Here is a 15,805-nt window from a genome sequence, read left to right as displayed (position 1 = left end):
GGAGGGTGGTGAGGGTCCGAATCTCCACGGGTAGCTCGTTCCAGAGTGTCGGAGCAGCCACAGAGAAGGCTCTCCTCCGGGTAGTCGCCAGTCGGCATTGGCCGGCGGATGGAATTCGGAGGAGGCCTAATCTGTGGGATCTGATCGGTCTATTGGAGGCAATTGGCTGTTCAACTATGTATCAGATTTGATGTTACCAAGCCAGCATGTTCTGTGGTCGCCCCTTCTTCTTGTTCCACTAACTGTTCCTAGCATCATTGATTCTCCAGTGAATTTGCATGACATGACATGGCCAAGATAAATCAGTTGTAGTCTTCTGATCGGCTTCTAGTGACACGTCTGGTCAGTAGTATTTTGGTATTTTTTAAAATATACATTGATATCTAACTGTGGTATATATATTTTTCCCCCCACAACCCTACGAGGAAGGTGGGTTTGAGATTAATTTAGAACCATCAGGTGATTTTCCTTGTTTGAAGATGGACAAGAACTTGGCTCTTCCAGCTCCTAGTCCAACTGATTTGTCAATAGAGTTCCATGCTTGTAATAGGCTAATCAATTTTTTATAGGTTGCTCTAAATGTTGGTGTTGGGCTTTAAAGTTCTTCTGTTCTGAACTTCATCTTGGCGTGCATATATTTGGCATGTCCAAATTTGTATAAATGCTTTCCTTACCTGAACAGTCTTACTATATTTCATTGCCCTGCTGGATGGCCAAATGGCTTCTATTGTTTTTGAAGAGAAAGACTCAACAGCTAAATAGCTGCAGAAAAAATTATATTGTTGACAGAAATCTCTGGTTTGCTTGGATTATGCCTCCTGTCTCTGTGGAGGTCTGTAGCCACATTATAAATGTGACTAATTTTTGCTAATGTCAGTGAAAATGTCACTATTATGGACATGAACAGGAAAATTATTCACGTAGCTTTGGGTGGGATGAATGTGGTCCTCACCATTTCCTGTATATACCAATTTTTTTAAAAAAATTATATGGCTTGGTATATATCTAAATGCCTTTTGTAGTTAAAATGTTCACCATCGCTTTTAGTTAGCTTTCTTTAAATGAATGGCTCTAGCCCAGTAGAATTGTTTAGCACCTAAAAATTACGTTAAATATTTCTTTAAAGCCTTTAGATAATTACAGTATTAATTATCTTAATGACAGGTTGTAGAGTTTTCTGAAACTTGGTTCTGGAGACAGGTTGAGAGTTGTTTCTTTAAAGTATATTTAAACTTTACCTATAAAAGCAAAATCTCAGAAATTTCATGTACCGTATGTTGCTGTAGTTCTCTCCTATTAAGGCAAGCTGAATGTAAGAAATTGCATTTCTGAATATATGTGGTGTGTGTGTGTGTGTGTGTGTGTGTGTGTGTGTGTGGAGTGGGGGCCTGTTGTAATTTCCTACACACTTTTTCACATTGACTTTCTATGAGATCAGAATGGTACTGTGATAACTACTAAATGGCTACATTTTTCATGTGTACCGTCTCTTTCCACCAATGGTGGAATATGGTGGAATGAAATATGCCTTCCCTACAATGTGCACAAATTAATTTGATGGCAATTTTAGTTTCCTACAGTATAGTGGTGTCACTTTTACTCCAGGGATTTCCACTTAAAGCAATAGACCCACTTGCAGTTTTGCCTGAGCCTAGAAACCTTTATAGTCATGAAAATGACCGTATAATTTTCTCCATTAAAAAAATATTTGTCTTCCTTAAACCATTTGTTTCAATACACACATGAATCTTTATATGCCTCATTATTGTTTAACGTTGAAAAAAATTGCTATTTCAATTCATATGTTTCAGAATAAAACCTACACGTTTGGTTCATTTTATGTTAATTAAAATCTTATATTTTTTAAAAAAAAATTTGGGAGAGATTATGTTCAGAGATGTCATGGATATTAGGAAAGGATGTTGCTTCCAGCTTGTAATTCCCATGATTAAATCCTGCTTTTAAACTAACGTCCCGAAATGCTGAAGGCCAGATTAAACCCAATGCACAAAAGTCTGGTAATACAAATATTTCTGGTTTTTCAAGAAAAACCTCCAGATAGGAAAGAGACTTTGAAAAAAAAAGTTGCTGATCTGAACATTCATGACTATAGTAATACAGCTTCTATTTATGTTCGGGTACAAAATTTTTCTTTAAATTATACACATTGTATGTTTCTGATCTCTGGAATCTTGAGCTTATTTAATGAGCGGTAAAGCTTAAAATGTTTTGAATGAATGTTGTATCACCAGTCTTTTAAATAAACAAAAACAAGGGAAGAAAAACTGTTATGCCATAGATAAAAATATTTACCCCATTTCTGCATTGTTTCCCCATTTTTTTTGTCCAATTTAGTAATGTAACTATTTTGTTCAGTCGCATAATTGGTGAAACGGGAATGGAGAATCTTCAGCACATGGAAGCTTCTTTAGTGAAATGTCTTCTATTCCGTTGCTGCTTATCCTACACCAATACGTATCTTTTGAGTAGGAAAAGGCCAGGGGACGCTGGCTCTTATAAGGTCCTTGATGCTCTCTGAGCTTGGTTGTTTCCTTGATGTTTCATTATCATGCTGGGTAACATCATTGGTTCTAGAAGGGAATGGGGTTTTCTCTTGTTTTATGTACTAGTGGTTGACTGTCAGTGTCGCTGGGAATAGTATTTTCTACTTTGTGCTTCCTTGATTGGAGTATTACTTTTTGATTTTTGTCTAGTGTTAATCTCGGTGTTAATGTCTGTTCATCTGGATACTAACTGCTAGTGAGAAAGTATTTTGGTCTTTGTTTCCTTTATGGCTTTTTGGTTGCCTCTCTTGAATGGTATGTAGATGTTATTTATTTCTATGTGTCTGTTGATGGTCAATTTGTCTGAGCACCAAGTTTCCAGAAATTCTCTAGCATTTTGAAACTTGGCTTGGCCTAAGATGCTCAGAGTTTCCAAGTGGAATGTATGTTAAGTCTGTCCATGTGTTGTAAAATTCAGGAGTTTTTATCATGTCCACTGACCAGCACAACTATAATAACAGGTCGCTTGTGTGTCTGAAGCACTCTAGATATGTCAGAGAAAAAAGGAGAAATGGTGTGACAACACAAAAAATAAGTGTCTAAAAAAGCAAAAGCAACATTTGTGAATATCCATGGGATATTTTTCCTATTCTAACTCTTCTACCTTTGTGGAATTAAGGTAATCTGGATCTATCCTATAGAGTTTACTTTCCCTGGACAGGTAGTCAAAAATTCAAAATCCAGTTTAAACATCTCTATGGTGAACAATAATATTACATTTATCCTGCTTTTCTCTTTCTCTGTCTCTCTCTCTCTCTGTCTCTCTTTCTCTCTCTGTTTATGTATATATAAAGTGTGTGTGTGTGTGTGTGTGTAAATGTATGTATGTTTCTGCAGTATATATCAGTAAGTGCATGATAATAATGATTATATAGTCAATTATTTGTGAACAAATAATTTAAAATTAAAGTTATTTAATTTGTTCCTCTGTGTGTGTAAATGTATCTATGTATGTTTCTATAGTATATATCAGTAAGTGCATGATAATAATGATTATATAGTCTGAAGCTATTGCGAACAAATAATTTAAAATTAAAGTTGTTTAATTTGTTCCTGTGATATTTATGTTTTGGCTATGTATTTTTCAAAAGAGCATAATGGATTAAAGTTGATGCTGGAGGAATTCTGCATAATACGTGGGGCTCTGTAGGGTAGCTAAGAAAACATAGGCATCTGTTTTGAGCAAGATGAGGAAAAAATCCTGTAGAAAATGAGTTTGTCCATTCTAATATTTGTTTACATATTTTGTTTTTCAGTCTTGGCCTAAGTATGAGGATATTTATAAAAAAATGCATGCCCTTGCAGATTTCATCGATCTGCCTTGTTTTCCAGATATAACAGAGGGCAGCTTTCTTCATCCAAATATTCTTTGCATGAAATACATGATGGAAATCAACTTGCCTGGTAAGGGAATATTTAGTAGTCTACTTTAGTATCTTCTAGTTGTTTATATGTTCTTGGTCAAAACTAGTGGTGGGTTTCAAAAATTGTTGGAACCTACTCTGTGGGTGTGGCCTCCTTTGTGGGTGTGGCTTGCCACCCATGTGACTGGATGGGAGTGGCTTGCTGCCCATGTGACCGGACATGAAATTATGAATTAGTACTTAGCTCGGTCCAAATAGCTATTCAGAAACTCTGGCATTGAAGCATGCAAGTCTTAAAGCTGTCAAGTTACAAGATCCTTGCCAGTGGTGGGTTTCAAAAATTTTTGGAACCTCTTCTGTAGGTGTGGCCTGCTTTCCGGGTCCACTGGTGGAACCTCTTCTAACCGGTTCGGTAGATTTGACGAACCGGTTCTACCGAATAGGTGCGAACTGGTAGGAACCCACCTCTGGTCAAAACCTTATTTTTTGAAACAGAGGGTCCTATAGTAAAACAAGATAATGGGTACAATGAACAAGCAATTGAACCTTTACAAAACAAAAATAAAGATCTTTGTCTGTCTGTCTATCATCTATCACATCTATTCAGACCATCACTGCATCTAGTGAAGGTTTGTGACATCCTTGCTAACTCGAAAAGTCAGAAAGATTCTTACATTATGCTCTGAATTTAGTGTAATAACGTAAAAAGAAAACCAAGAACAATTAAGTTAATCATACTATCAATCTATAAAACCTCAACACATACTTTTTTAAATTTAATTTTTGACCTGACCATGAACTGTAATTTAATTTTACTTAGTGTATTAAGTTTCTGATTGCTTATACTTTCTAACAAAAATCGCTGGAAGTTTATGGAGTTTTACTTTAGTTTTGTAATGCCAAAACAATCAGTTGTTAAGAGTTTTATTTTTACTGAGCCCGGTCTACTTTGTACTAGGAGATATTCTAATACGATTTTCCATTTTATCTGAAATGCTGATTCCTAAAGGCTAAGCATGTTTACTTGCAACTACGTAACTATTTCAGAGAGACAATATGTAGCTTATTGGTTGATGTGACTATTTCAGAATGTTGCATTCTGTAACATAAGAGCCGAGGTGGCGCAGTGGTTAGAGTGCAGCACTGCAGGCTACTTCAGCTGACTGCTAGTTCTGCAGTTCGGCTGTTCAAATCTCACCGGCTCAGGGTTGACTCAGCCTTCCATCCTTCCGAGGTGGGTAAAATGAGGACCCGGATTGTTGTTGGGGGCGATATGCTGACTCTGTAAACCGCTTAGAGAGGGCTGAAAGCCCTATGAAGCGGTATATAAGTCTAACTGCTATAAGTCTAACTGCTATTTGAGGCTGCTCCCAATTTTTTTTTCCCATTCAGATGAAATGAATAAATGGACTTGTAAAGTGATAAAAAAAATTGGTGTTGGTGAAACAGACTTTCTGACGCTTCATCCTGGCAATAAATCCACTTGGAAAGTGAAATACGATATACTTGCCGTAGCTATTATTATAGTAGTGCTGAAAATTCTATTCTTGTTGGATGATGAATATGAGTGGTAAGTGTCCTTATCTTTATTTTTATTTTTTTTAAAAAGAGAATATTTAACTTTGCAACTCTGAATTGTAAAGTTATTAGTCAAATGTTCTTAATTATAAAAAAAATCTTTAAGAATTGAAAATGGTTTAGATAAAAGATAGCTTCTTGTTTGGTTAATATTAATTTTCACCCATGCCTCTTCACCGGATACCTTTGGGTGAGTCAGTTTCTCTCAGCCCAGCCTTCTTCCCCAGATTGTTGTTGTTTGGAAAAAGGGAGTCAGCACTAAGTACCGTCTTGAGCTCCTATACAAGAGACAATACGCAAACCTAATAAATATAATAAATAAAAAAAATTAATTGCAACTTGCATTTCCCTTTCCCATTTTCCTACGACAAATTGTGTTCATTAAAGCCCTAATAGCGTCAGAATTTATTGAACCTAGTATTAATCAAAGTATTATTTATCTTATGTGCAGGCAGATAAAAATTCTTTTGACGCAGTGAAGTTTAATATTTGGGCTGCGCTGGCAACCTGAATTTCTACATGTGAAAATTTAGCGATGCCCCTCTTTGATGGCAGCAGATGCTCATTTGTAATGTAGTGTAAATATAAGGCTGACAGACTACAGTACTTTTAAACAGCCCAGTGGTAGTAATTCAAATATTAAATATAGCAATAGCAATAGCAGTAGACTTATATACCGCTTCATAGGCCTTTCAGGCCTCTCTAAGCGGTTTACAGAGAGTCAGCATATTGCCCCCAACAATCTGGGTCCTCATTTTACCCACCTCGGAAGGATGGAAGGCTGAGTCAACCCTGAGCCGGTGAGATTTGAGCCGCTGAACTGCTGATCTAGCAGTAGCCTGCAGTGCTGCATTTAACCACTGCGCCACCTTGGTGGCTGCATTTAACCACTGCGCCACCAAATACATTTTGATAAGTTTAAACGCAGGGTCATGATTCCAATAAAGAAGCCAATCTGATTAGCATTTTGTACTTTCAGGTTGCTAGCAAACTACACGGAGGAAAGAAACAAAAAAAATGAAGAAGGTAACCAATCTTTTAAAAAATAGCAATATAGATTAAGTTTTGTAATTTCAACCATTCCTCTTAAAGTATCTATAATTGTGAAGACTTGTCTGAAAAATATTCAAAATTAGGAAAAAAAATCTCTGCATGGTTTGTAATATGTTGGCAGATGACTTTAAAAATATTCAAGGGATTGCCTGAATTTTTACAGTTGCTACTTATAGGATATAAGTTTTGAGTCAGTGAATTCAGAGATCATATGAATCAACCAGTTCTTCAGTTCATGACCCGACAAAACAGCGATCGACAAAATAGTGCCGATTACAACGCGATGTCATAATCGCGCCCACAACTCCGCCTTGATATAAGCGCGACGACAAAACCGCGATGAAGAAAACCACACCCCATTTAAAAGCAGTAGAAATTTATTATGTCAATAAATAAGTTAAAAATTCAGTCACAGGCATTCACAGACTGGCTGCAAGTTTATGCTTTTCTTTCGCACGGTCTCTCACTCTTTCAATGCAGTTTCCCTCAAACGTTCCTGCTGTCCACAGCTGTGATCCATATTAAACTTTTTTGATGACCTACATGTTTTGGGTCAGTGGGGCGCTGTGTTTCCGAGAGCTATTATGGTTTAAATCAATAAAACTATAAACTATAAACTATTATGGTTTAATGAAGATGGTTTTGTCACAGGGTGACAAAGCCGGTAAAATCATTTTATAGGCTTCGGTGTAGGTTGTTTGGGATTAAATCATTATCTTTGAAAATCTGCATTAGGAAGTAGACTTGTTTGTATTAGTTAATATATGCGCTTCATCTTAGGATATCGGAAAATCAGTGTAGCACATTTAATTGCAAAGTGGAAAGAGTTGGCCTGGTTTGTTTGTGTAATAAGGCTTGCCTCTTTCCGAGTTTGTTTCTCTGTTGAATGCTTTTAAGAGAAGAGTTACAAGTTCTCTTGTTCTACAGGTTGTCAGATTTTTGATATTAGAAAATGGTACATGGTGGTAAAGAATATTCTGGATGTGGAGCAGAAAAAATATAATGAAGAAAGAATCAGGTATGTTTCTTAAATACATTCTCTTAGTTATGCGAAACAAAGCAAAGGAGTAAGAAATAGTGAGCCAAAGGAAATAGGGCATTGTAAGAAAAGAAAATACAGCTTAATGTAGTTTATATCAACACCGGTCATTGCATCTCTCCATTATCTTTATATCCATGTGAACCAATCTTGCTTCCCTCACATGTATACACTGCTTCATCCATTTTTTCAGTCCTTTAATCTTCCCTTTATTTCAGTTTCTCATCAACTTCAATCAATAATAGTTTTATCGGTCTTCCTGTTACTCTCAACCTATTCCTCCTTCGTATATTTCTTTTGGAACTCGACCCTCATTCATTCTGTTTGAACGACCAAACCGGCTTAGTGTACATCATTCACTTTTAATATTTGGTCCCTCTTCTTCAGTCCTGACTTTTATCTCTTCTTATTTTCCATGTCAGCCTTCTTAAACACCCGCTTTCCACCACGTTCCACTTGTTTCCCTGACACACCCAAATCTCACTTCCTGGTAACAAAGTGAACAGAAGCCTTCCCCTAAATGTAGCCATTTCACTTTTTCAACAAATGTTTATTCCTTGCAACAACGTCACACAACATCACCGGCTCATCTTAAAATGTCTTCACTTTCTATCTTTAATACATATTACTACATTTAACTGTTTGCTGTGATTTCCTCCCCCACTCTAACCTCCCCCTTTTTTTGGGAACTCAGACCAATTTGCAGTGAGTATAAACATTTAGAGCTCCTTTGAAGCCATACTGTAAATGGTTGTATTTGCCTAGTTGTATGTTAAGTTGTATATATGGATTCAGACTTCTGTTGTGGATATGCGCTATTAGTTTTGCCATTGCTGCTGTTCTCTAAGTTGAAGTCCCCTATCAGATATTGTTGCGTGACCCGACAAATGTGCGCTAGTCAAATGCGCGCCGACAAAACCGCAACATCAAAACCGCGATTAGGGTGAGGGTTAGGGTGAGGGTTAGGGTTAGGGTGGATGGGTTATAAGGTTGTTTTCACGTCCTAGTTTGTTGATTGTTGATTGGCACGCAATTTTGACGTCGCGGTTTTGTCATCGCGGTTTTGTCGGCGCGCATTTGACTAGCGTGCATTTGCTGGTGAACCATATTGTTGGTGTTACATTTCAGTTTTCAGGCACAGTCTTTAATACTTACATGTCAACTCTCCACCTCACAAGCATGTCTGTATTTTCACATTTCTTTAATATACATTCTACACGTGTAGTCTTCTGATTTCTCAACATTCCCACTATATTTATGTTTCCTTTTCATCAGTGTGTTGCCTGGATGTGCATTTTGTTCCCATTTTTTTTGGCAAATCATTATCATTCCCCTAAGGATCTCAAAAATATTCCAAATATTTCCTCATGTCGGTTTTATCCCAAATTATTTTATGTTTTTTTGTTTTTAATTCAACTCATTCTGCTGAAGATTCCTTATTGGCCATTTTCATTCACTTGAAGAACTATATTTTATTATAATCGAAATTGTTTTCCATTACCCAGCCTGCTTTAAGCATTAGCTTGTTTAACTAATTCTTGCTCTGTTTGTTTTTGTTCATTGCAACCTTCTGTATTTCACATTATATTTACAGTATACAGTATATTATATGCTTCTTTTATCATTTTGCAGCAATCATTAGCTAATACACTATAGTGTAAATTCTTCAGAACTATGCGTAATATTGTACTACTGTGTCAGAGGTTATCTGATTCGCAGTGAAGAGAGTCTGCTTAAACAATGAAGTGCACGGCTTTCTGTGAGGTTTATTTAAACAGAATATCTATTAGCAGGAACTGGATGAATTCCAATTCCTGCAAGCCATAATATTATACAGCATTATGGATAATTCTAAAAAGTTCACAAATTCCCCTCACTGATTCTGTTCTGTCTGTTCTGCTCTGTTCCTCATCCACAAAAGACTCTTACGCTTAGTCATTCTGCCTAGTATTCTTTTTCATATCTATAACTCTATGGCGTTAACTCTTCTACGGTATTCTGCACTATAATTTGTTTCAGTCTATTCCAAAGGGTTTCCTCTTCTTTGCATCTATATATTTTCTATTTATTGTGTTGGGAAATTATATTGCTACTCCTTTTTCATATGGGGGTTAATATTTTATCTTCCTGCAGGCTTTCAATTTTCATTTTGGGTTATTTTTTTTCCATTTCTTTTTTTCCATGTTTTTCCCCAAGGTCCCCTATGTATCAACTAACATTTTAAACTCTCATTGTTCTCGTATCCTTTATTAACGCACTCAGTCTTTTTTTAATACACTTATAATTTATTGACATTTTCTATACATACAATTAAACAGACATGAGCCGTCTGTTTGAACACTATCCATTTGAGGAAAGAATAATGCTACTAAAGAGAGAACGATAAAGTTAGAAGTCCTGTAAAACTGTGTATGTGGGAGGGTGACATAATGTAAGCTGTGAGTGTATCTCAGCTCTCAGAACTTAAGGGAAGGGGGACCTGTACATCGGTTTGATTGTAACATGACCATTTGGGGATATTTAGATGTTTCTTCCATGCACTCACAGCCAGTATTTCATTTTTAGGCGTTTATGGCGATGTGAGAAGCCACTACTATATTCAGCCTCTGAAAAGTACGTTGTCCTCAAGAAGAAACGTGAGTATACTTACTTCCCTTTCCTAAAATACACATCATATTCTTTTTTGTTCAGAGAATGAGAGGCCAAAATAACGTGCTCTTCCATTATAAAATCAATTTTTTTAAATTTTATTTCTCATATATACATTCACAATTATATGATCTCATAACTGTTATTAATAATATGTATTTGTAACAATTTTTCTCCCCTACAGTTGACAATATACAACAATCCTACTTCTTCCTTCCTTCCTTCCCTCCTTTCTTCTCTCCTTCTCTCCTTCCTTCCCTCCCTCCTTCCTCCTTCCCTCCCTCCTTTCTTCTCTCCTTCTTCCCTCCTTCCTTCCCTCCTTCCTTCTTCCTTCCCTCCTTTCTTCTCTCCTTCTCTCCTTCCTTTCTTCTCTCCTTCTCTCCTTCCTTCCCTCCTTCCTTCCCTCCTTCCTTCCCTCCTTTCTTCTCTCCTTCTCTCCTTCTTTCCCTCCTTCCTTCCCTCCCTCCTTCCCCCTTCCCTCCCTCCTTTCTTCTCTCCTTCTTCCCTCCTTCCTTCCCTCCACTCTTCTCTCCTTCTCTCCTTCCTTTCCTCCTTCCTTCCCTCCTTCCTTCCCCCTTCCTTATAGAATCAGTTTTATTCATTTGCATGTTTGTTGATTTATATGATTTATATGACTGCTCCTCTTACACAGGGGACTTGCGAGGTGATTTACCAGAGTATGTGCGACATATCAGGATTACAGGAGCAGATCCTCTCTAGCTAGATCACTCACCCTAATCTTTCCGAGTAGATAACATTAAGCATTTCCTAGAACCATTCCTTCCAGCGAATCCATTTCTAGGCTCTCTTTCCCATTCTGCGCCCTAGTAAGAACACTTTCGAAGAGTATCTCCTTACTTCCTTAACATATAAGAACTAGCATTGAATAGCTTCTACCAAGTAGGTTTTTCCTTTTATTCCCCCCAAGAGCCGAGGTGGCGCAGTGGTTAGGGTGCAGTACTGCAGGCCACTTCAGCTGACTGTTATCTGCAGTTCGGCGGTTCTAATCTCACCAGGCTCAAGGTTGACTCAGCCTTCCATCCTTCCGAGGTGGGTGAAATGAGGACCCAGACTGTGGGGGGCGATACGCTGACTCTGTAAACCGCTTAGAGAGGTCTGAAAGCCCTATGAAGCGGCATATAAGTCAAACTGCTATTGCTATTGCTATTGAATCTCGAGGCAACTTTTACAAAGGATTTGAATGTGTTATGTGAAGGGTGTTCCTTCATACAATCTGAAATGTTTGGGTGCACCTAAAACAAATCTTGACTGGTTGTACTTTATTATTGTAGTATTTTGTTTTGTGCAGAGATGGTAATGGATCTTCAGAGGCAGTTTCGTACCCTGACAGGTTGCTTGGAACTAACTGAGAAGCGAAAAACTTCCCTTTTCCAGTTCAACTGGACTGAAGAAAGCACAAAAAAGGACTGTTTTCATGGTCACAGTCTCGGAGCATTTTTGCAACAAAAAGGGGACATCTTCACCCCTCTGAACAGAGACTATTGGTTGTGTTCAGTTAAAAAGTGCAAGAGGTAAATATTTAATGCTTTTGTTGAAAATGTATGTTCTTGTCCTGACCGAGGCTTCCTTAAAAAGCAAGAAGCAGATTCTTAGTCCCAGGAAAACCCCTTTTGTTTACATGACTCTGAATTCCTTTCATTCACAGTCTGCAAGGCTTAACAAACAGTTTTTCAGAGGAAGGTTTAACAAAGGTTTATGACTTTTGGCTGCCTCAAAATATTGGAAAAACAGCTCGTGTACCAGCTCTTGAATTTGAGAAATTTACAGGGTTGCCTGGTAGGCAACCCTGTAAACAGTCCTACAAAAATGCCATCCCTGTGATACGTCTACGTGAATATAGTATGGTGACTGTTGGAAATCAATCAGACTCACACAACTCTGTCAATCCAATTAGTCATTAGATTCAGTTTTTAAGGAGAATCGTGTAGTTTCGTTTCCTTTATTTTTGCCATTAGAGACAATGACAGCTTATACTTTCCAGTACCAAAATGAGAATGAAAACCTCTACACAAAAGCAGCTAAATATTGCTAATTATATGTAGTATTTACCTTGTGGTTTGAATTTCAAACAACTCCTCAACCACTCCGTCTTTTCCCCAGTTTATATGACTATGACTGACTTGAAGTTACAGTCTTCAATATTTATGTTTCTGGATCCTTATCTAAGTTTCTTCCTCAGAGTGTCAACAATCTATGTGTAGATAGGGACTGTATGACTTTACAGATTTATTTTGAAGGCAAACAATGCAAAAGATTATAGACTACATCCAGTATTATGGATTACTCACTTTACCTTCACTCATTTCCTAAATGTATCCCAGTTCTGCTTTGGAAAATGTATATTTTAGGGGAAGAAACATGAATCTGAAATTATGATTTGTTCTACTGATGGAATGACCTCTATCCGACACCACTACTCTTCGGTTCCACCACAAAACCGCGGTCGACTAAAGCGTGCTCGACGAAACCGCGTACCTGACGTCATCACAGCGCGACGAAAAAAGCACGCTGTGAGCGGTAAAGCTAAAATTAACGCGTAAACCCGAAACCTAACCCTAAACCTAACTCTAAACCTAACCCTTAACCTAACCCTAAACCTAACGCTAACCCTTAACCTAACCCTAAACCTAACGCTTAACCTAACCCTAAACCTAACCCTAAACCTAAACCTAAACCTAAACCTAACCCTTACCTTAACGTAAATCGGCTTGCTTTAAAAGCGCCCTTTTTTCTCCGCGGTCGTATTTGTCGCGCTGCTGATGACTTCAGGTACGTGCTTTAATTGGGCGCGCTTTAGTGGACCGTAGTTTTGTCGTGCCACTCTACTCTTCGTTGTATTACTGTGTTTTGCAGTAAAGAACATCAGATGATCTGTAATGGTTTCATTGAGGGCCCTCTGGTCTAGCATTATGACTAAGCAGATGCATTCAAAAAGCTAATAAACATGGACAGGGGAACAGTAGCCATCTTCCCCATTGTCTTTTATCGGCAGGTATTTTGGACATAATTCCTATGATTTCAGAAGTACTACATAGACATTAAAACCAAGACCCAAATAGATAGCTCAGTCTTAATTAACTTATCTTGTCTGTTATTTATTTGTATTTATATTTTGCTTTTCCTCCAAGGAAATTGACTTGGGAATCTTTCTTTATTTTAAGCCCTTAAGGTGATTAGTATTTGTGATTTGGTCTTTTTAATTTTAGAATACATTTGTGCTACTTTTCTTATCACATTATTTCTTTCTTTGTTAGGACGCGCAGTCCTCACGGACGGTACAATGAATCGGATTTCCCCCATACCTATCGCTTTGTGTTAGATCTGTTTTCCTTCCTCCTGAGAGTCCCGCCCTATCTCATCCATGAAGAAGTATCTACAATAGAACATAAACTGTTTCATTCCAAATTGCATATGAAGTCCAGAATATTCAAAATTCAAAAAAAGTCATAAGGCCAATATCCATTGTAATGAAGACCTATAGTAACCAAAAATAATCCGTGTAAGTTTCATGCTCCGTCTCATTAATTCCATGGAAATCATCGGGTTAAGATAAAGGCATCCTGTCTGCAATTAAGTTTACATTTAGGTCAGCTTCAGAAATCAAATGCCCAATCTAATAAGAGCCAAGGTGGCGCAGTGGTTAAATGTAGCACTGCAGGCTACTGCTAGATCAGCAGTTCAGCGGTTCAAATCTCACCGGCTCAGGGTTGACTCAGCCTTCCATCCTTCCGAGGTGGGTAAAATGAGGACCCAGATTGTTGGGGGCAATATGCTGACTCTCTGTAAACCGCTTAGAGAGGGCTGAAAGCCCTATGAAGCGGTATATAAGTCTACTGCTAAGTCTACTGTTATTGCTAATAACCAAGCTTTGTGAAGAGAAAAAAAATATCAGTGATGAGTTTGAACGCTACCTCTGTTTTCTCAGGTCTCTTCCTGCTTAGCAGTCTTTATTTTGTAAAAGATGAACCAGTTTGTTAAATAACAGTTTTCCACAAAATGCATATAATACTGGGAAGACCCCCATTTCCTAAACATCCAGTTTGGGAAACTTTTGAGTTTGTGATTCATACAAACTGAGTTTACAAGCTGAATTTGTTGGATGAGTAATACGTTTGAACTGAATCTTGCACATCCATTCATCAGTTAAATTGTAGAAAAGATGAGATCTGACCACCAAAGTTTGTTTTTTTCTATGCAATACCAAGGATGTTGTAAAATGTTCATACATTTATTTATATTGTATAATATAAACATTATAGATAATATTTTCTTTATATACCTCTGTAATATTTTTTTCATTGAAGTGTATTTATTACTGAACACAATAAAACTTGATATATTGAAATGTTACCTTTTTGGAAATTAAGAATAAATCTGAATCTAATGAAACAGAAGGCCGTTTGTTACAATGCTTTCTCTCAAAATGCAGAGGCAGCTTTCGACTTTTCAATCTGATTCTCCGAACAATTTCAGACTCATTCCCTTCCTAATTCTCTCTTTATGAGGTTACTCATAAGAGCAGCTAAAGATGGCCATAACAATGACAGGTAAAGGATTTTTGTTTGTTTGTTTGTCTTGGGGGAGGAGAATCAAATCAAATATACTTGAGAGAGGATCAGGAATATTTCACTCCCTAACAATACTTTTGAAGAACTTGGAATACTAGTTGATTACAAACTGAATGTGAGTGAACATAGGTTGCCAAAGCAGAAAATGCAATTTTAGGCTGCATCAACAGCTGTTTCTTAGGCATAATAAACCATCCACTTATTCTGTATTTGGTCAGATCCCCAGCCTCAGCCCCTGTAGTCTGGATGCCTTGTTTCGAATAAGGTGTTAGATGAATTGGATCGGTACAGAGAAGGGCAATGAGGACTAAGAACAGAATCCTGTCAAAAGATGAAATAAACTTAGGACCATAGGGTTAAAAAAAGGCTGAAGGGATTCTTCAAACACTGAAAGAATGCCGCACAGATTATTCCATCATGTAAGACTTGGAATAACAATTTAAACAATAGAAAGGTAGATAACCATTAAATTCTAGAAGGAAAAATATCCTAATAAATCAATGAGAGTAGAACTGAATATACAAAGAGCTAGCAGAAAGAAGGACATTTTATCATGTAAAAAAAGCTTTAAAAAATTGGATACAAAATTCATACAGTACATTAATTAAGAATGTTTTAAAGATTAAAATACGATTGAGACCAGAGGCTTTCTTTCGGAACTAATAGGCAATTAGAAAAAAGGCATGAATCTTCGTTCTTATATATGACACTTGCAACAAGATTATCACATGCTGGTGGAACTTGCAGAGACAGCTAAATTAACTATATATTTTTTTTGATTAGAGAAAATACATTTATCTACATTTATGGCTGATTAAAAATCTCATAATTTTTTTGCATAAAACAAAAAATGTACTTTTGATTTTCAGTTTTGATGATTAGAAAAAAGTGGATGCACTTAGTTAAAGCCTTTAACCCTAGTTAAAGATGATCAAGAAACAACAATTATCTCAATCAATTTGAATGGAC

The 15,805-nt window shown here is 37.1% G+C and overlaps 1 protein-coding gene across 3 annotated transcripts in view; it reads left to right on the top strand.

Annotated features, from left to right (window-relative positions):
* Nucleotides 1-14,938, top strand: part of TAF1B (TATA-box binding protein associated factor, RNA polymerase I subunit B) — a 47,300-nt gene extending 32,362 nt beyond the window's left edge. For 2 of the 3 annotated variants that reach the window (XM_087702765.1, XM_087702763.1), the window contains 7 exons: nt 3,821-3,968; nt 5,321-5,498; nt 6,486-6,529; nt 7,487-7,577; nt 10,164-10,234; nt 11,557-11,779; nt 13,523-14,937. In XM_087702765.1, coding sequence (XP_087558891.1) covers nt 3,821-3,968; nt 5,321-5,498; nt 6,486-6,529; nt 7,487-7,577; nt 10,164-10,234; nt 11,557-11,779; nt 13,523-13,718 — 951 coding nt within the window. In that variant the 3' untranslated portion in view covers nt 13,719-14,937. Of the gene's footprint in view, nt 1-3,820; nt 3,969-5,320; nt 5,499-6,485; nt 6,530-7,486; nt 7,578-10,163; nt 10,235-11,556; nt 11,780-13,522 lie in introns of all 3 variants that reach the window. The other variant, XM_087702764.1, reaches the window with a different exon arrangement.
* The last annotated feature ends 867 nt before the right edge of the window (nt 14,939-15,805 follow it).

The sequence above is a fragment of the Thamnophis sirtalis genome, unplaced genomic scaffold, assembly GCF_051295495.1.
Source record: "Thamnophis sirtalis isolate CommonGarterSnake01/CBP01778 unplaced genomic scaffold, rThaSir2_p1.2 scaffold_16, whole genome shotgun sequence".
Classification (NCBI taxonomy): Eukaryota; Metazoa; Chordata; class Lepidosauria; order Squamata; family Natricidae; genus Thamnophis; species Thamnophis sirtalis.
The sequence above is the reverse complement of the archived record's forward strand: the minus strand, read 5'-3'. Positions and strand labels throughout refer to the sequence as shown.